The 19,570-nt window shown below is 52.5% G+C and overlaps 1 protein-coding gene across 6 annotated transcripts in view; it reads left to right on the forward strand.

Moving 5' to 3' along the window:
* The window catches only part of NLGN3 (neuroligin 3), a 104,200-nt gene that overhangs the window by 39,696 nt on the left and 44,934 nt on the right, over positions 1-19,570 (forward strand). For 3 of the 6 annotated variants that reach the window (XM_037909198.2, XM_043522564.1, XM_043522565.1), the window contains exons 2-3: positions 13,036-13,761; positions 14,989-15,048. In XM_037909198.2, coding sequence (XP_037765126.1) covers positions 13,290-13,761; positions 14,989-15,048 — 532 coding nt within the window. In that variant the 5' untranslated portion in view covers positions 13,036-13,289. The remainder of the gene's footprint in view (positions 1-13,035; positions 13,762-14,988; positions 15,049-19,570) is intronic. The other 3 variants (XM_037909200.2, XM_037909199.2, XM_043522566.1) reach the window with 1 other exon arrangement.

Consider the following 19,570-nt stretch of genomic DNA (forward strand, 5'->3'; position numbering starts at 1 on the left):
CCATTTCATGTGCCAGGCATTTCTTCCTCATCCAGTCCTGCTGTGTTCAATTGCTCTCCAGCAACATTGTGCCAGTTGTGTACATCAACAAGTAGGGTGGCTCCAAGTCTCCTTCCCTCTGCTCTGAGTCCATCCGCCTTTGGAACTGAGGCATCAAGCACCACATTGTGCTCCAAGCCAAGTATCTCCCAGGCACCCCAAATGCCCTGGTCGACGTGCTCAGCAGGACTCTTTAACTCAACCACGAGTGGGAGTTACACGACAACATGGTCCATTGCCTGTTCCACAAACCGGGCACCCTGCCGGGGGATCTCTATACCAATCATGAGAACCCAAAACTTCTCCTCTTTTGTTCCAGGGGAGTCATAGGGAAAACTTGCAGGGTGATGCCCTTCTCCTCCCCATGACAGATGACCTCCACTACATCTTCCCCCCATTCCCCTCCTCCCACAAGTGGTGCACAAGATCCGCCGGGACCAAGCCACCACGATACTCGTAGCCTCATTCTGGCCCCATCAGTTCTGGTTAACGGACCTCCTTAGACTCTCCACCTGCACACCGCTCTAGCTCCAGACACTCCTGGGTCTCCTCACACAAGGTGAGGGCCGGGTCTGACATCTGGGCTCTCTTCATCTCATGGCCTGGTATTTGGATGGGGCTCGGCGATAGACAGGTCATGCTCCACTCTCGTGTGACGCATCCTTAACCAGAGCAGGAGGGCATCTACAAGTGTCTGCTACAAAGCTAAATGGAGACTCTTCACCTCCTGGGCTCAATAACCACCTACTGAGTGCTATATCTATACCTATTGTCCGCAACTACCTTCTCAATCTCAAAACGTCAGGTCTAGCCCATAGCACTAGTCGTGCTCAGTCCCCCCGCCCACACTCAGTGGATGGTGCCTCCATGTTTTCACACCCCTACCACTGTCCATTTCATGAAGGGTTTACTCAACACCTTCCTGCCAGTACTCAGGTCCACACCAGTGTGAGACCTTAATCTCATTCTCTCCGTTCTCATGAAGCAACCCTTCGAGCTACTGGCAACCTGCTTCTTCTCCCACATCTCCATGAAGGTGATATTCTTGGTAGCCATTACCTCAGCTAGACAGGTCAGTCAACTGGCAGCCATTATGACAGACCTCCCCTTACACTGTATTCCACAAGGATAAAGTTTTCTTACAGCTATACCCTAAATTCCTCCCAAGTAGTGTCGGAGTTCCACCTATATCTGTGCATCCAGCTACCAGACCACACACACCTCACATGGACAGGGTCTTGCACTCCATTGACATCCGCTGTGCACTGGCGTTCTACCTCTATTTGTGGCCATTGCCGACCGATCCAAGGGCCAGGCCCTCTCCTCCCAATGGGTCTCCAGGTGCATCCACAAAAGCTACACACAATGCAATGTACCCCTGCCTGATGGAATCATAGCGCATTCTATGTGAGTGCAAGCTGGCACATTGGCCTGTCTCGCAGACATCTCATTGCAAGACCTTTGCTGTGCAGCAACCTGTTGCTCCGTCCACCCGTTCACGTCCCACTACACTATCGCAAAAGCTGCAGCTACGGATGCTGCTGTGGGCCAAACCATACTGCAGACTGCACTTCCTATCACATCCTCGTGCCCACCTCCACACTGATCACTGCTCGCTAATCACCCACGTATGGAATATACATAGGAAGCATCACCCAAAGAAGACGATCTGTAACTGGAGGTCTTTGAGATGGGTTCCTTATTTGTATTCCATCCCTTCTGCTTCAGAATGGACTGCACAGCAGTAAGAGGGATACTGGAGCAGTGTCAACCTGCATGGCCTATTATACCCTCGGCTGCGAGCACAAGAGGACACTGCTAAGGAACACTTGTGGACTCAAGCGCATGGCACGTATGCACACCCATGTATGGAATACAAATAGGGACCACGCATCTTGCGGGGGAGGGATAGCTCAGTGGTTTGAGCATTGGCCTGCTAAACCCAGGGTTGTGAGTTCAATCCTTGAGGGGGCCGTTTAGGGATCTGGGGCAAAAATTGGGGATTGGTCCTGCTTTGAGCAGGGGGTTGGACTAGATGATCTCCTGAGGTCCCTTCCAACCCTGATATTCTATGATTTTATGATCTTGAAGAACCCTCCAGTTACAGGTAAGTAACTCCCTCTTTCTAGGCCAAATGTCTCCTGTTATGGAGGTTCTGTGCTGATTTCTCAGTGCATGCTGTGCTCCCCTGGCTGTCTTGGAAAGGCCAGACACAGTGGGAGCCCATACCTTAATTACCAGCAGTGAATTAGCTGCACAAGTGTAGTGCAACTTTCAGATACCCTGTATGTATTTTTCTCTCTGGATTTTCCTTCTCTACAGAGGTGCTTTCTGGTCTGTGGAGTCCAGAAGTGAACCATTTCCAGCCAGCCAGCAAAAAGCTCTTATTTTATGCTCCAATAACTCCAAGGCACCTCTGTGCAGCCTTCCATGCTCTCTGGGGAGATTTGCCAGGTTGCTACAGAGGCACAAAGGAAAGGGTCCTGCCGCTACCCAGCCTCCATTCCTGGGTAAGGGCAGTACTGCTCAGCCAGGTCCCTACTGCACCTGGCTCCCAGTGGGAGCCCTGCCAGGCCAGTGGTCCCCTGTGGGCAGGGGATTCATCTGTGAAATTGCTCAACGGAGGAAGAGGAGCTGGGCTGGGCTGGGCTGGGCTGGGCTGCCGACCACGCTGGTTTTATTCTCCTTCCCTGGCACTGTCTGATAGGGACTTCACAGTGAGTCGGCAGCCTCCAACACCTTTCTCTGCCTCATCCCTGCAGGAGGCAGCAGCATTGAAGGAGAGGGAGGGAGGGGACCGCTAGTTACATAAGAAACAAATGCAGCAGGCTGAATAGCTCCCAGACTGGGGGAGGGGAATGGCAGAGCATTGTAAATCCAAACACCCTCCAGCAAGGGCTCCCTGGTGCAGGAGCTCTGCTTGCTGACACATCTACAGGTCCCCACCTGAAGCAGCTTCCTGCCAGCTTTCCTTCACAGGCAGGGACTGTCCCCCGCTGGGGCTGGCAGGCAGGCACATGATGCCAGGGTTCCCTGCACGAGGGCCCTTGCAGTTTCTCTTTGCTTGACTGGCAACAAAGTGTGAGCGTGTCACACTGACCTGATTGTACTGAGACTGCTCAGCTGCTTCTCCGCTTTAATGCCTGATCCATAACGCTGTCACTGGCAGGGGGACCCCTGGTGAGAGCCCTCCAGCCCAGGGGACTGGGAGCTGGGCTAGGACCCATCCAGAAGTGGGGTGGTCTGGGGTTGCTTGGAGTGTGGCTGGGAGGTGGGGATAGTAACGAAGGGGACAGATAGTGAGGCGAGGGGAAGGCAGCTGGGCTGACTCAGAGAGGAAGAGGTGACTGTGTTCTAGGAGACCCAGTACTAAAACAAAGCCCCAGGGCTGGCAGTGAGACACCCTGGCAGGGGAGAATGGATGCACAGTGACTGCATATACACTCTGCCACAGAGCAGAGGACAGCTGTGGGTACCATTGCTTCGCTAGGGGCTCCTTCCATTTCCCACTCCCTGTATGCCCCTCAGACAGTACCTGGAGGGGAGGGGAGGGGAGGAGACACGAGTGTGGGGGGCAGCCCTCGCCCAATACGTGAATGCTTCTCACTAAGGCAGAGGGATTTTGCGGTTCATGGCTGCTATGTGAAACCGAGTGGGGAGAGGTCATTGGGCAGGGGCTCATGGGGTGGGTTCTGCAGGGGGAGGAGAGCTGAGGGCATCCCCTCACAGTAGTATGCCTCATGATCTTTAATGCATTTATCCTCACACGCCCCTCAGCACATGGGCTGGGGCCCAAAGAGACTAAGGGAGTTGCCCAAGGTTATCCAGGGAGTTCGTGGTGGAGCAGTGGTTTGAACCCAGGTCTCCCAAGTCTTAGGCTTGTGCCCTGACCATTGGGCTTTCCTTCTTTTCTTCCACTTGTCCAGTGGAGGCTGTCTCTGTCCAGCCCCACCAGGCATTCCTTTGTGTTTGTGCTGCGTCTGCAGGCAGGTGCTCCCCATGTCAATTGGCAATACTTGGCTCTCTGTCATGTTACAGGTTCGATTAACTCCGTAACGAGAGATGTCAAATAGTTAGGCTTAATCAACTTCATTAGTCAAAGATTAATACAACATAATACAAAAGGAAAGGTCAATATGTTACCAGCCTGTCTGGGAGGCAGCAATGCAGCTGGTCAGTCTACTGCCTCAAAATCTGAGCTTCGCTCTACTTCTGTATATATTCAGGTTGTTTACAACAGATGAGTCTTTCACCATTTCTTTGCATTACTTTGGACCTAACATATTATTCTTAACTATCTTCTTTGACATGTTTTCAATGATATTTTGCTAGGCCTGTACAGATCCTGCATGTAAACACAGATTGCAACTAGTTTCTTATCTTGTTTTGAGCACGGCATTCCAGAAGTTAGCAAAATGTTAGAGGCATTCTGCACCAGCTGTGGTTTAGTACACAGGGCATATTAGCTAAGCATTAATAAAACAGTTTGTCTTGTCCTGTCCCTCTGGAATGGCTCTGTTACCTAGCTCTGAAGTTATAACACTACACATCTCCCCTTGATTGACGAGATGACTGGCTCTGTGGATGAGGGGAAAGCAGTGGACGTGTTGTTCCTTGACTTTAGCAAAGCTTTTGATACGGTCTCCCACAGTATTCTTGCCAGCAAGTTAAAGAAGTATGGGCTGGATGAATGGACTATAAGGTGGATAGAAAGCTGGCTAGATCGTCGGGCTCAACGGGTAGTGATCAATGGCTCCATGTCTAGTTGGCAGCTGGTATCAAACGGAGTGCTCCAAGGGTCAGTCCTGGGGCCGGTTTTGTTCAATATCTTCATTAATGATCTGGAGGATGGTATGGATTGCACCCTCAGCAAGTTTGCAGACGACACCAAACTGGGAGGAGAGGTAGATACGTTGGAGGGTAGGGATAGGATACAGAGGGACCTAGACAAATTCAAGGATTGGGCCAAAAGAAATCTGATGAGGTTCAACAAGGACAAGTGCAGAGTCCTGCACTTAGGACGGAAGAATCCCATGCACTGCTACAGACTAGGAACCGAATGGCTCGGCAGCAGTTCTGCAGAAAAGGACCTAGGGGTTACAGTGGACGAGAAGCTGGATATGAGTCAACAGTGTGCCCTTGTTGCCAAGAAGGCCAATGGCATTTTGGGTTGTATAAGTAGGGGCATTGCCAGCATATCGAGGGACGTGATCGTTCCCCTCTATTCGACATTGGTGAGGCCTCATCTGGAGTACTGTGTCCAGTTTTGGGCCCCACACTACAAGAAGGATGTGGAAAAATTGGAAAGAGTCCAGCGGAGGACAACAAAAATGATTAGGGGTCTGGAACACATGAGTTATGAGGAGAGGCTGAGGGAACTGGGATTATTTAGTGTGTGGAAGAGAAGAATGAGGGGGGATTTGATAGCTGCTTTCAACTACCTGAAAGGGAGTTCCTAAGAGGCTGGATCTAGACCGTTCTCAGTGGTAGCAGATGACAGAACAAGGAGTAATGGTCTCAAGTTGCAGTGCGGGAGGTTAGGTTGGATATTAGGAAAAACTTTTTCACTAGGAGGGTGGTGAAACACTGGAATGCGTTACCTAGGGAGGTGGTGGAATCTCCTTCCTTTGAGGTTTTTTAAGGTCAGGCTTGACAAAGCCCTGGCTGGAATGATTTAGTTGGGGATCGGTCCTGCTTTGAGCAGGGGGTTGGACTAGATGACCTCCTGAGGTCCCTTCCAACCCTGATATTCTATGATTCTATGATTAAACAGCTTAACATATGTGAAAAGCGTTTTGGGAAGAACTTAACATGAATAAAAATTACAGTTGTACAAAACATACATGATATTATATATAATATTGATATTGTGTGTTTTAATATTGTATCTGATATTGGCTAAAATCATAAACCTTACAAGCTTTCTCTTATCTGGCTCCATGCATATTTTGTAAGACAGAGGGTCTGTTATAGCCAGCCATAGCATGAATACTTGAGGGCTTGTGTATTTTGCAAGCCTTGTTGTACTTTCCTATAGTATACAGAGCAAGAGTTATGCAAAGGTTACAGCATCTAACTATAGTACAGGTTTAGCGGTGTGGAATTCTGCATGAATGTAAAGCATTCTAAACATAATATACTTTATTTACTAATAGCTACTTTCTTATTTTGGTGACATAACACCTCCTTTTCAATTACACTTGCAGCAACAACATCAAACAATTCTTGTTTGAGTGCTTGTTCATGTCAATTCCAATCCAGTGTGTGCGCGCGCCAGAAGATTTTTCTCCTAGTAGTATCTGTTGGGTCGGTCTGGGCGCCCCCTGAAGTGCGCCATCATGGTGCTCAATATAGGGCCCTACCGACCCGCCACCCCCTCCGTTCCTTCTGATTGCCAGTGACAGTTAGCTGGAACTTCCCCTTGCTCTTGTCTGACAAGCGCATTTGGCAGTCTGTATAGAGTTCTAATTAGTTCTGTAGTTAGTGTTAAGTAGTTAGTAGGTACTTTATTTAGTTATTAAGTTTCCTTTGGAGGGGTTTCCCCTCCAGCACAGTCTTCTGGCTTCAAAGCCTGTGAGGTCTGCAGCAAGTGTGTGCCGAGAAGCAATCCTCACATTTCGTTTTTGAAGTGTTTGGGGGAGAGCCATCAAAAAGATCGCTGTAGGATCTGCACGGGGTTTCGCCCCAGGACACTGAAAGATAGAGATCAGCGCCTGAAGATCCTACTACAGGAAGTGGCACTCTGGCCCCAGTCTGATTCCGGGCTGGCGGATCCGGCACAGAGTACCACCTCCTTGGTACGCAGTGCCCCAGCACCCTTGGCATGGGGATGAGTGCTGAGTAAAGACAAGGACTATCGGCACCGTCATGGCTCCGCTCACAGCTCACATGCTGCAGGGAGGCACAGTCCCAATCGCCGGTGCCGCAGAAGAAGCAGTGGCCGGAGAGGAGTCGTGTCCATCCCCTCCCCTTGTAGACTGAAGGAGCTAGCCATTGTGAGACCTGAGCCGGTCCACACTACTTCGGCCTCACTATGAGAGATGGTTACGTCAACTCCTGCCCCAATGGAAGGGCAGTCAAGTCCGGACCCTTCTTGCTCACTGAGGCCAAGCCGACAACTTCACCTCCTGTCGACCCCGGAGGCGTTTGAGGCAGCATGAGATCTGCTCCAGCTCACGGCCCCATTCTCCCCACCTAGACGGGAGAGGTTGCTCCCCCAGCACCCTCAAGAGGAAAGCCCGAAATGATGGCCCAGTGATCTCCATCCCCGGTGCACTGCTTCCTGGCTCCAGAACAGGGTCAGGAGCCTCATCGGGCCCTGAGTCCTTGGCGCAGACCCTCGATGCCTCGAAGTACCGTTCCTCCATGGTCCTCCTTTTCAGAGACCTCGGAGTCGGACTCCTATTGATCTCGTAAGAGCAGAAGTCGACGGTCCAGATCATCATGACACCGGTACCCTTACCTGGCACCATGGCCCGTGCAGTGGCAGCCCCCTGCACAGTGGCCCTTTTGGACTCCCTGGGTCCAAGGACTCACCAAGGCCAAAGGCAGAGCGAAGGGTCACATTCTAGGGCGGCTGTGGTGGCCTCAGCCACTTTCGTACCAGCATCGGCAGGTTCGGGGGTAGATCCATCACTCCCCCTGCAGTGCCAGCGCCAGCTATGCTAGGCCCAGCGGTATCAGTGCCGACATCCTCAGCACTGACAGCCCCAGCACCACTGGGTCCAGCTTCAGCACTGGCAGCCTCAGTACTGACGTATACAGCTCCGGCACAGAGGGCCACGGCACCATTCGCGTCGGCTCCAGCCCAGGATCCCCAAGCACCGCAGAACCCCTTGGGCACGGAGGGAAGAGAGCAACCACTCTTTGCCGGGGGTCTCTTCCGCCTCTCCAGATGAAGCGCTAGTGGGCACTTTGGTAGCCCTGGCCCTGGAGGACAACAGGGTCCTACAGCAATTGCTGAAGATGGTTGCCAAGGGCCTGGGCATTCAGGCGGAGAGGGTAATGGAGGACTCAGATCCAATGGTGGATATCCTCGGCCACTCTGGACCAGCATGTATTGCCCTACTCCTCATGAAGACCATTGCCAACACCACAAAAACCTTGTGTCTCAGGCAGTTTCCCACCACCAAAGAATTGCCTGAAGCTTCTAGGACATATGGCCTCTTGTACCTATGTGGTGCAATATGCAAGGCTCAGACTCCGGCCACTCCAATTGTGGCTAGCCTCGGTGTATTGGCCAGCACAGGACAGTTTGGACAGGGTCGTGACTCTGCCTTGCCCAGTCCTCGACTCCCTCCAGTGGTGGCTCGACACACAGGTAGTGAGTGCAGGGATCCCCTTCAGCAGTCCTCAGCCATCCCTCTCACTAGTGATGGATGCGTCAGCTCTGGGCACATCTGGAGACCTCAAGACATAAGGCTTCTGGTCTCAGGTGGAACTTGCTCTCCACACCAGTGTCAGAGAGCTGAGAGCGGTGCGTCTGGCATGCCAGACTTTCTGAGCCCAGTTGACAGGGAGATGTATATCAGTCATGACAGACAACACCACGGCGATGTTCTATATCAACAAACGGGGGTGCACACTCCTCTCCCCTGTGCCACAAAGCCCTCACGCTGTGGGACCTTTGTGTAGCTCATTCAATACACCTGCAAGTATCGTACCTCCCTGGAGTACAGAATGAGTTGGCAGATTGTCTCAGCAGGTCCTTTCATGGCCATGTGTGGTCCCTATACCCGGACATCACAAACTTCATCTTCCAACGGTGGGACTTTCCCCAGATGGACCTGTTCATGACACAACAGGAAGAGCCAACAGTTTTGCTCCTTCCTGAACCACAGCCCGGGCTAAATCACAGACGCATTTGTCCTCCCATGGGGAGGCCCTCGTTTCTACGTGTTCCCACGCATCCCTCTTGTTCACTAGGTACTCCTCAAGATACGGCAGGAAGAGGCTTCAGTGATATTGATAGCTCCAGTCTGGCCCTGCCAACACTGGTACGTATCTCTCCTGGAGATGTCTGTGGAAGCCCCAGTTACCTTGGCACTCTTCCCAGATTTACTAATTCAGGATCCCAGGCATCTCCAGCACTTGAACTGGACATGAGTCATTGCACCTCATGGCATGGAAGCTTCATGGATGAACCCCACGGAGCTCTCCTGCTCAGACCTGGTTAGACAAATCTTCTTTGACAGTAGGAAACCCTCCAGCACGGCTACCTACCTTGCCAAGTGGAAGAGATTATCATTCTGGTTGGCGCAGCATCACTTGTCCCCGATGCTCGCCTCTATACCACTCATACTGGACTGCCTTCTCTATCTCAAGCAGCAGGGACTGTCCATGTCGTTAATAAGGGTTCACTTGGCCACCATCTCTGCCTTCCATCCAGGCCAGGGGTGGGCAAACTTTTTGGCCTGAGGGCCACATCTGGGTATGGAAATTGTATGGCGGGCCATGAATGCTCACGAAATTGGGGGTTGGGGTGTGGGAGGAGGTGAGGGCTCTGGGGTAGGGCCAGGTGAGGAGTTCAGGGCGTGAGAGGTGGCTCTGGGCTGGGGCAGGGGGTTGAGGTGCGGGGCAGGGGAAAGATGAGGGCTCCAGCTGGCGGTGCGGGCTCTGGGGTAGAGCTGGGGATGAGGGGTTGGGGGTGCAGGAGGGTGCTCCGGGCTGGGACCGAGAGGTTCAGAGGGCAGGAGCAGGATCAGGGCTGGGATACGGGGTTGGGGTTGAGGAAGGGGTCAGGGGCTCAGGCTCCAGGTGGCGCTCACCTCAAGCAGCTCCCAGAAGCAGCAGCATGTCCCCCCTTGGGCTCCTACGCAGAGGTGTGGCCAGGCAGCTTGGTGCCGCCCTGTCCACAGGTGCCGCCCCTGCAGCTCCCATTGGCCACGGTTCCCAGCCAAGGGGAGCTATGGGGGAAGCATGCGGAGCCCCTTGGCTGCACCTATGCGAAGGAGCCGGGGGGGGACATCCCACTGCTTCCGGGAGCCGCATGGAGGGGGGGCAAGCCCCTGATCCCACTCCCCAGCTGGAGCGCCAGAGTGGGACAAGCCCCGGACCCCACTCCCTGGCAGAAGCTGGAGGGCCGGATGTGGCCCCCGGGCTGTAGTTTGCCCACCCCTGATCCAGGTTCAGAGGACCGGTTGGTGTTTGCCAACCCTAGGGTCAGCCGTTTCTTGAAAGGTCTCAACAGGCTATATCTGCACATCCAGCAACTGACCCTGACCTGGGACCTCAATCTGGTCCTTTCCAAATTGATGGGTCTGCCCTTTGAACCACTGGTGACGTGTGCCCTACTCTACCTGTCATGGTGGCATTTCTGGTGGCGATAACCTCAGCGAGGAGGGTGTCTGAGCTCAAAGCCCTGACTTCAGAGCCCCCTTACACTGTGTTCTATAAGGACAAGGTTCAGCTCAGGCCATATCCAGCTTTTCTCCCGAAGGTTGTCTCCCAGTTTCACATCAACCAGGACATCTTCCTCTCAGTGTTCTTTCCTAAGCCACACTCGAGTGAAATTGTTTAGGAAGAATGAAAGAATGAAATTGTTTAGGAAGTCCATTCAACTGTTTGTGGCCGTGGCAGACAGGATGAAGGGTCTTCCAGTCTCCTCCCAACGAATTTCCTCATGGATCATGTCCTGCATCCATGAATGCTGTAGCCTGGCAGAGGTACAGAATCATAGAATCATAGAATATCAGGGTTGGAAGGGACCTCAGGAGGTCATCTAGTCCAACCCCCTGCTCAAAGCAGGACCAATCCCCAATTAAATCATCCCAGCCAGGGCTTTGTCAAGCCTGACCTTAAAAACTTCTAAGGAAGGAGATTCTACCACCTCCCTAGGTAACGCATTCCAGTGCTTCACCACCCTCCTAGTGAAAAAGTTTTTCCTAATATCCAACCTAAACCTCCCCCACTGCAACTTGAGACCATTGCTCCTTGTCCTGTCCTCTTCTACCACTGAGAATAGTCTAGAACCATCCTCTCTGGAACCACCTCTCAGGTAGTTGAAAGCAGCTATCAAATCCCCCCTCATTCTTCTCTTCCGCAGACTAAACAATCCCAGTTCCCTCAGCCTCTCCTCATAAGTCATGTGTTCCAGACCCCTAATCATTTTTGTTGCCCTTCGCTGGACTCTCTCCAATTTATCCACATCCTTCTTGTAGTGTGGGGCCCAAAACTGGACACAGTACTCCAGATGAGGCCTCACCAATGTCGAATAGAGGGGGACGATCACGTCCCTCGATCTGCTGTCAGTGCCCCTACTTATACATCCCAAAATGCCATTGGCCTTCTTGGCAACAAGGGCACACTGCTGACTCATATCCAGCTTCTCGTCCACTGTCACCCCTAGGTCCTTTTCCGCAGAACTGCTGCCTAGCCATTTGGTCCCTAGTCTGTAGCGGTGCATTGGGTTCTTCCGTCCTAAGTGCAGGACCCTGCACTTATCCTTATTGAACCTCATCAGATTTCTTTTGGCCCAATCCTCCAATTTGTCTAGGTCCCTCTGTATCCTATCCCTGCCCTATGATTCTATGATTCTATACAATACCCACCCTCCTTCCCCTCTGTCAGAGTAGCCGGCAAGAAGGAACTGAGGGGGTGGCGGGTTGGTGGGGCTCTATATTGGGCACCATGATGGCGCCACTCCAAGGGGCGCCTGGACCAACCTGACAGATACTGCTAGGGGAAAAATCTTCCAGCTGCCGTGCACACGCACACACCTGATTGGAATGGACATGAACAGCACATCTCGAAGAACAACAGTTACGAGAAGGTGAGTAACCATTTTTTCCCATGTTTTGATCAATACCATTTTGCTTGTGAGAGCTGACAACATCTGTTTTCTGGTAATTAGCAATAAAGCAATTTACATTCCTGGTTAATTGTCCTGTCTGTGAGAGCTGGTTTCCCAGTATATCTGTTGACGAGTCAGCTTCACAAACTTTTATAAAGTTCCAATCCTTATCTGGTAATTGCCCCACAGCATTCAGCAATATATGTAACAAACTTTTCAAGCAGTTTTTCCATTTCATCTTTGGCCTCATTGCAAAGCACCATGGGTCTTTGACTTAGTTTGGTCAATGGTCATGCACTTCATCTCAGGGTTTCAAGCTGCTCTCAGGAGAACCCGGCTCTGTATTGTTCTTTCCAGGAAGGGAAAGCAAGTCATTTTCTCCAAGTTGTGCAGGGAATGGGGAGCAGAGTTGAGGATGGAACCAAGCAGTACTGATTCCCCATCCCAAGCTCGAAGCACTAGGTGCTCTCTTGGCCTGTTGACTATTCCTGAAGTCTGGCAGCCTCTTGCTCCAGTCACGTTCTTGCTAGTGTGCTCCTCAGACCTGGACTCCGAGGAGAGGGGAAGAGTTGGTTCATCTTTCTTCTCTGGTGGTGTCCTTCCCCTACACACAGGCCTTCTCGCTTGCCCTGCAGCCCCGGGATACCTTTAGCATGGGCTATCTCTCTGTGAACCTTGCCCCAGCCCTAAGGCCAGTAGCTGGTGTGCAAGCTGCTTCCCCAGTTTGTGGTTGAATCCCCTTTTCTTTAGCATCATCCGTCTGCTCTGGGTGTCTCAAGCCTGGGTGCTTGACCCATGCTTCTGCAGTTGACACACACATACCTCCTGCTCTGGAGTCTGAACACCCCACCTCTACAAGGCCTCCGATCCCCTTTTCCCCCAGATCTCCAGGAATCTCTTGTCCTCCTCTGCAGCTGGCACCACTTAGCATGACCAGACTGTAGGGCTGGCTGGTAACTGGGAGGCAGCAGCAGTGGATTATCCAGGGGCTCTTCTCTCTCTCTAAGGCTGGAGATGAGAAGCATTCTGGTGAGGTATTAAAATCTCTCCCCCACCTCTGCCAGGCTCTGGAATCAGGGGGCTGGGGATGTGCTGGTGGGTTCCAAGGTCCCTTTGTGCTGCAGATTTTCTCAGTCAGGTAGAGCTGCCATTCTCACCAGTGAGAGAGTGCATGTCTGTTAATTCCTCTCCCCCTCTCTCCACAGAGCCGTCAATCCCGTCAGGGCTGCTCTGTCTGACGGTGAACAGCAGCAGGCAGGCTGGGGGCTCTGAAGAGGAACACTCCCCAATCTCCCTGGCTCACTGTTTCCAGTTCGTTTCTGGGTTTGTGTTCCAGTTTCTGTCCTCCCTTGGTGTCTGGCTCTGCGTGACAGATAGCAGCAGCCTGCCGTGATGGGGTTCCTCTGAGCCCTCAGGAGAGTGCTTAAGGCTTGGATGGTGGTGCTGCTCCTCACAGACAATGTGGCTGATACTTCAGAGACACCCGTCCTTGTCCCCTGTTCTCCAAGTGCCTGAGTTGGCTGCAGGCCGGGACCTTTGCCTCGTGCTCTGGGTTCTAAGCTTGGCCATTGTACAGATGGATGGCCAGGTGTACTCCCCGACTGTCAACACGCACTATGGGAAGTTACGAGGGGTCCGGGTTCCACTGCCTAGCGAGATTCTGGGTCCTGTGGATCAATATCTGGGGGTGCCTTATGCAGCCCCTCCCACTGGGGAGAAGAGATTCATGCCCCCTGAGCCACCCTCCTCCTGGTCTGGAATAAGGAATGCTACCCACTTCTCACCGGTCTGCCCTCAGAACATCCACAGTGCAGTCCCGGAAATCATGCTGCCCATCTGGTTCACCTCCAATCTGGATATAGTTGCCACGTACATTCAGGATCCCAATGAGGATTGCCTGTACCTCAACATTTACATTCCCACCGAGGATGGTGAGTCCGCCCAGGGTGCCAGGAGGAGACGTGCACTTTCTGGGTGGGTGGGGGGGGTCCCAGAGTTATTCTGCTCCTTCTCAGCTCTGGTTGGTCTCACCTGGATGTTGTGTTTGAAGCATGTGCTTGTGGAACCTGCAGCATGCTGTCGGTCTGTGGAAAAGCTTTTTCTGGCCACTCAGCTTGCCCTCTGCCTTCCAGCTGTTTTTCCTCTCTCTCTGTCTCTTGTGCTCTCTCTTCTCCCCTCCCCCCCACAGCTCTCTCCCTTCCCCTCCATGGCATTGTCACGGGTTCCTCTTTTGTGTTGCCAAAACTGAAAGGGACTCTCTGACCGCAGGTCCACAGAGTGACGAGCTGGTTTGGGTTCCCGAGGCGCCGAGTGCCAGGCTCCGTCTTGAGCTGGTTTGGGTTTATGTTCCCTCGCCACCCTCCCCACCCTCAGGTTCTTGCGCTAGTTCTGGGGCGTGGGTTGCTGCAGCTGGCTGGGAGGAACACTCTCTCTCTTGCTGGGATGGGATCACCTGCCATTCTTGACTGGAAAGGACCAAGGAGAGCTGGGCTGGCTCCTCTCTGTGGTGCCATGCTCTGCTGGAGGTCAGGGGAGATGTCCGCATGCACGGCACAATGCAGTAGCATATGTGCTTCGCTCGGACCAGCCGGGGCTAAGTGCGTGGAGTTGGGTGGGGGCTGGAGCACTGTGGACCCAGCCCCTTGTGGTGAGGCTGAGTGCCTCAGGGTGCCTCTTCTCTCTCTAACCTTTTTCTCTTATAGGGGATTCCATCTGAATTGTAAGTAGCAGTGCCCAGAAGGCAGCACCCTTTCCTCAGGCCCGTGGCAGCCTCACCACAAGGGGGAGTTGTGGGATCCCACGGGCTGTGCCAGCTGCAAGAATCTCTCGATAACACAAGAGCCTATGATGGAAGAGAATGGGAGGGGGGACAGCCTGCCATATCCTGAGCAGTTTTGTGGGAAGACAGCTGCTCTGGAGCCCCAGCCACTCTGCTTCTCTTCCCTTGGGGGTTCCAGGCTGCAGGGAACAGCACCATAACTTCCTTCCATCCCAGTACACTTGGCCCCAGAGTTTTCCTCCCACAGCGGTGCTCCCCTCCCCACGTCCCGCGGTCCCAAGAGAGGGTGGCGGGAGGGTGGGCAGTGTGGTTGTAATTGCATGCCCACTCCAGCCGGTGGAGCCTCCTGTTATTTTGTAGTCTTTTATTCATTTTACAGTAAAACGGATTTCCAAGGAATGCGCCCGAAAGCCCAACAAGAAAATATGTAGGAAAGGAGGTATGTAGCAAGCCGGACCTGACAGAGAGGCACAGAGAGAGGACAGAGAGAGAGAGAGAGAGAGAGAGTGGGAGGGGGCACCTGTCCATTCTCTCCAGGCCTGCGGCATATTTCTTCAGCCTTCCTCTCGTGCCATGTGATTGAGACGGTGGGCCCTCCATGCAGCCTGCAATACTGTCTGTCTGTCCGTCCATCCTCTGCTCAGAGGAACCTTCGGGATGCTCCTGCTACATGCTCCTCCATTTCCAGGGCCAGACTGGGCTCCTCAGTGGGAGGATCTGGGTTTGAATCAGGGCAGGACCCAGGTGTGTTTCCAAGCCTTTCAGAACAGCTGCTTTCACATGCTGAAGCCAGTGCAGCAGGCTCCCATTGAGGGTGTGTGGGAGATGGGGAAATATGGACTTCACACCCCATTCACCCAAATCCTCCAGCAGGTCCCAGCTCCCAAGGCCTGGGAGTGCTGCTGTCAGGGAAGAAGTGCTCTCACCTTCTTTAACGTTTAAATGCGAAACATCCCATTCTTTCATCCTACGGCAGCAAAGGCAGGCAAAAGCACCTTTCACTTGGTCTCTCTGAGCTAGGGACACCTCGTCAAAGGTCCCACTGAAATGTACACCACCAGTGGGCATGTTTGTGTAAATGGGTGTGCACAGCCCCATTGTGAACAGACCTAGTAGAGTTCTGGTTGCTGTGGGAACTGGGACCATGTGTGTGAAAGCTTTGCCCTCCGGCTGCATTAATTTCCTGTGTCTCCCTATACAAATATGTAAATCCTGCTGGCTGTGGAATTGTGCCTTCACTCCATGTTGCTCCCTCAGTCAGGCATGCCACCTCTGTGCTCACATGCACACACACATGCCTCTCCTTTCCCATTATGCTGGCCCCTGAAGGCCCTACTCCTGGGTTATCTGGCACACATGGAAACCTGCTCTGTAGCCCCTTTAATAAGCAGTTCTTTACTGCCCCTGGGATCCCTGCACACATGGCTGCCTCCTGGGAAGCTGTGAAACAGTTCCAGTTCAGAAACTATTCTGCTTCTAGCCTACATTCCACAGCCCCACCTTGGAGTCTCCAGCCCCAAGGCAGGGACAAAGCAGGATCTTTTCTTTGGAGTCCTGTGTGCAGTCCCCACCTGATATCAAAATCTGAGACATCACAGTCCTCTCTGGGAACGGATTTGCCTGAGAAAGCGTGATCCTGCATCGCTGTTACAGACCCCGGTGTGCAGGAAGGAGAGCAGCTGCTGGAGACAGACAGGATTGTGGGAGAAGATGGGAAATGTGCTCTAGAATCATACTTGGGTTTTCCCCAGAAAGCAGCTTTCTATGCACACCAGCAATACAGACCCAGCTGTGTCCCAGTGGCCTTGAGTACCTCCTCTGTCCCTTGCATGCATCTGTGTGCACTGCACTGGGTGGTGAGGCAAGGACCCAGAACTTGCATATCCAGGACAAGGGTTCCCCTTTTCCCCCAAAGGGGCAGTGGGGCAGCCAAGCTCTTCTGAAAGGCTACATGTGGGGAGAGAGGAGAAGCCCCCATGTGGATGGACTGCCACTCTGGCCACACACAAGCACACATAGTGGGGTCCAGCCCAGTGGCTCTCAAGTAGTTGTGTGGCCCAGGCTCTGGAGCCCTTCGTGTAGCTGGGCCCTTGGGCTGCTTGCCCTGGGAGGGGTTGTCATGGCCTGGGGTCCTATGTCCTTCTGTTCTCTTCTCTGTGCATTCCATTTGGTGTCCAAGGCCTGGCGCAGTGCGGCACAGCTTGGAGGTTTGACGAGAATTCTCTTTCCTTCCAGAGATTTCCCTGAGTTCTGTTGTTTGGTTTCTTTGCTTTGCTTTCCCTGTTGCTGTCTGGCTACTCACACGCCATCTCTCTGTGAGTGCCAAGGCTGCCCCAAAAGGGCCAGCGCATCAGGGAGTCTCCACACGCTGCCTCCGGAGTGGGCTCCTCCCTCTCATGCTGTGCCAGCAGCTGGCCCTTCATGAGCCACTTCAAAGCACTTCCTCTCAGAGAGCTCCCCAGCCCTCTTCTCCCAGCCTGCCATTGGCTGCCAGGGCTTCACAGACCCCTTGCTTTGGGAGGGGAAGCTGGCACTTCAGCTGGTTACTGGGTGTGCAGGGGGCGTGGGGGGGGGTGTTTATTAAATGCCATTAATAAATGATCTTAGGGGAGAGGTGCAGCCTAGTTCCCCCCTCCCACCACTTCTGCCTGTGGTAGGGATTTCTGTGCTGTCCATTGTTGATTCCTGGGTATGTTCCATCTGCAGAGGAGGGACCCTAGAGGCTGCCTAGAGGGGTTGGCTCTGGTTAGAGGAGGCTCTGCCTCTCCTGTAGGAGGGTAGTGAAGGTGCCTAGTATACATCAGTGATTATCCCCACCCAAGTGTTCCTAACAGGAATATTCAGAGTTCTGGTTAAACATAAAAGTAATCCAAATGCACTAAGAAATGGAAACGCACAGTTAAGGCACCCAAGCAACTTTACCTGTGCCTTGTAGGAAGGCCATGAGGGGTTAAAAATGAAAAAGATCCATTTCTAAGCATATTTGGATTGCTTTTACATTCAACCTTGACTCTCAACTTCCTGGGTTAGTAATTCTTGGTTTTGGGATAGGTGCAACATTCTGGAATGTTTTTACATAAGTTACTGCTATTTACTCAGCCTTAACTTCAGTAGAATGTGGATTTTTGTCTTTGAATTTCCATGTACTTTAAAGTTATTAAAATTTCATATGTGAATGGTAAACAAGAAAAGAAACCCAAGGAGCAGGTTCCTGTCTGATATTTCTAATGATCAGAAGATAGGAAGGGTCAACTTCAAATCAGTATTTTATTTTAACTTTTTATTTATGTCCATATTAACCTGTACACTTGGGTCACCCCACTCTGGAGCAGCCAGAGCTCCCTGACCAGTTCCCCATGCTCCTGGCCTCCATATTCCCCTGTACACACGCACAGCCTGGCTGTTCCTCACATTCCCCTGTGTGCACACACCTCAGACACACTCCCTGGTCAGTATACATGTGTGCAGTGTTAGGGGTAACAGTCCTCACTGCAAGTGTCTCCTTCAGCAGGGGCCAATGCGTATCCCGAAGAACAAAGTGGTCTCCCTCTTGTTTCCAATGGAAGGGAAGTCAAGCTGTACCCAAGGTGTCCCCTTCTCTTTCCCTCAGGGTGGCTTGGCTTCATTCTCACTGGAACCAATGGGAAATGGTGACTATTTTGAAAAAGGACTCAGCCTTAGTCTTGCTTCCAGGGAGAGTAACAGGAGCCAGCAGCCGTTTTGAAAGAGGAGTTCTTTGGGGTGTTCATGAGCCCCTGCTAATAAAGAGCAGCACGCAATGATCCTTCTCCCTAACATACCAATTTTTGAATATGGCCTCCTACGATGTCAGGGAGTTCTGGCCACCTGGGGAGCTTTAGGCATCCCAACTACCTCCAGAAGTTCATTCTGTCCTTTGTAAGTCCCGGTGGTCTGTGGAGGGCACGCTGGCTCTATTTTTGCTTTACATGCAAAGCTCTGCTCCACCTTAACCAGGGAGCTGCACACACCACTTCCACCCGGAGCAGTGAGCTTACAGGAGGCCCTGCCCAACGCCCTCTGCAGTCTCCACCTCTGCCAAGTCTGATTTCCTTTGGGAGCCAAACCCCAGCATGATCCCTGAGGGGATGTGAATAGTTGAGAAGTAAGGTCTGGCCTTCATACAGACTTTGTGCCAGTAGAACTGGGTCAATTAGGGCTCTAATATTATTCTACCAGTACAACCCCTAGTGTGGACACAGTCTGACCAGTATCAAGGTGCCTTATACCACTATAGCTTATTTCCCTTCCAGTACAGGACGATCCTGGGAGGACTGTCCTGCTTTAACTAGACCAATACAGCTAAAGCACTACACCCCTTGTGTGTAGACAAGCCCCTGAGTGGTTACAGAAGTGCATCAGCTAGGGGGTGACTTCCCACCCTGACTATGTGAGAATTGCAGTGGTTTTATTCTAGAACAACTCTTGCCTCCTTCCCTGAGGCCTGCAAACTTGTGGGTGTTACCAAACAGCCACTGACCAAACTGTTGGAAATAGCTGCACCAGCAGAGTGGAAGGGGCTGGGGGAGCTCTGGGTAGAGGAACTCACTAGATTTGATATGAATTGGGTCTGTTTCTTATTGCTCCCTTGTGGTGCCTAGTTAGATCTCTGCCCGCTACAGGAGGGATGACACACCTCCCTCAATGGCCACGGACTCCTCACTCTTCCTTGGGAGGCACCAGAGCCCCACAGGGTTAGTTATTTGTACAGCCCCATAGATCTGTTTGACTCTTTACTAACACAAAAGATGCTCCTGCCAATGGGAGTCAAACAGCTGGTGCTCTCTCTGTGCCTTTCTCCAGGAGGTCCCTGAGGTGAGGGGTTTGCGCTAGTACTCCTTTATTAACACCGCAGCCATTTGGCTTTTTTACACAGATCGCCTCCATGAGCAGCCTCCCCTCCTAGCAGCCCAGGCCCCAAGCCCGCTGGACACAGAGCTGCT

Source organism: Chelonia mydas, chromosome 9, assembly GCF_015237465.2.
Source record: "Chelonia mydas isolate rCheMyd1 chromosome 9, rCheMyd1.pri.v2, whole genome shotgun sequence".
Lineage (NCBI taxonomy): Eukaryota > Metazoa > Chordata > Testudines > Cheloniidae > Chelonia > Chelonia mydas.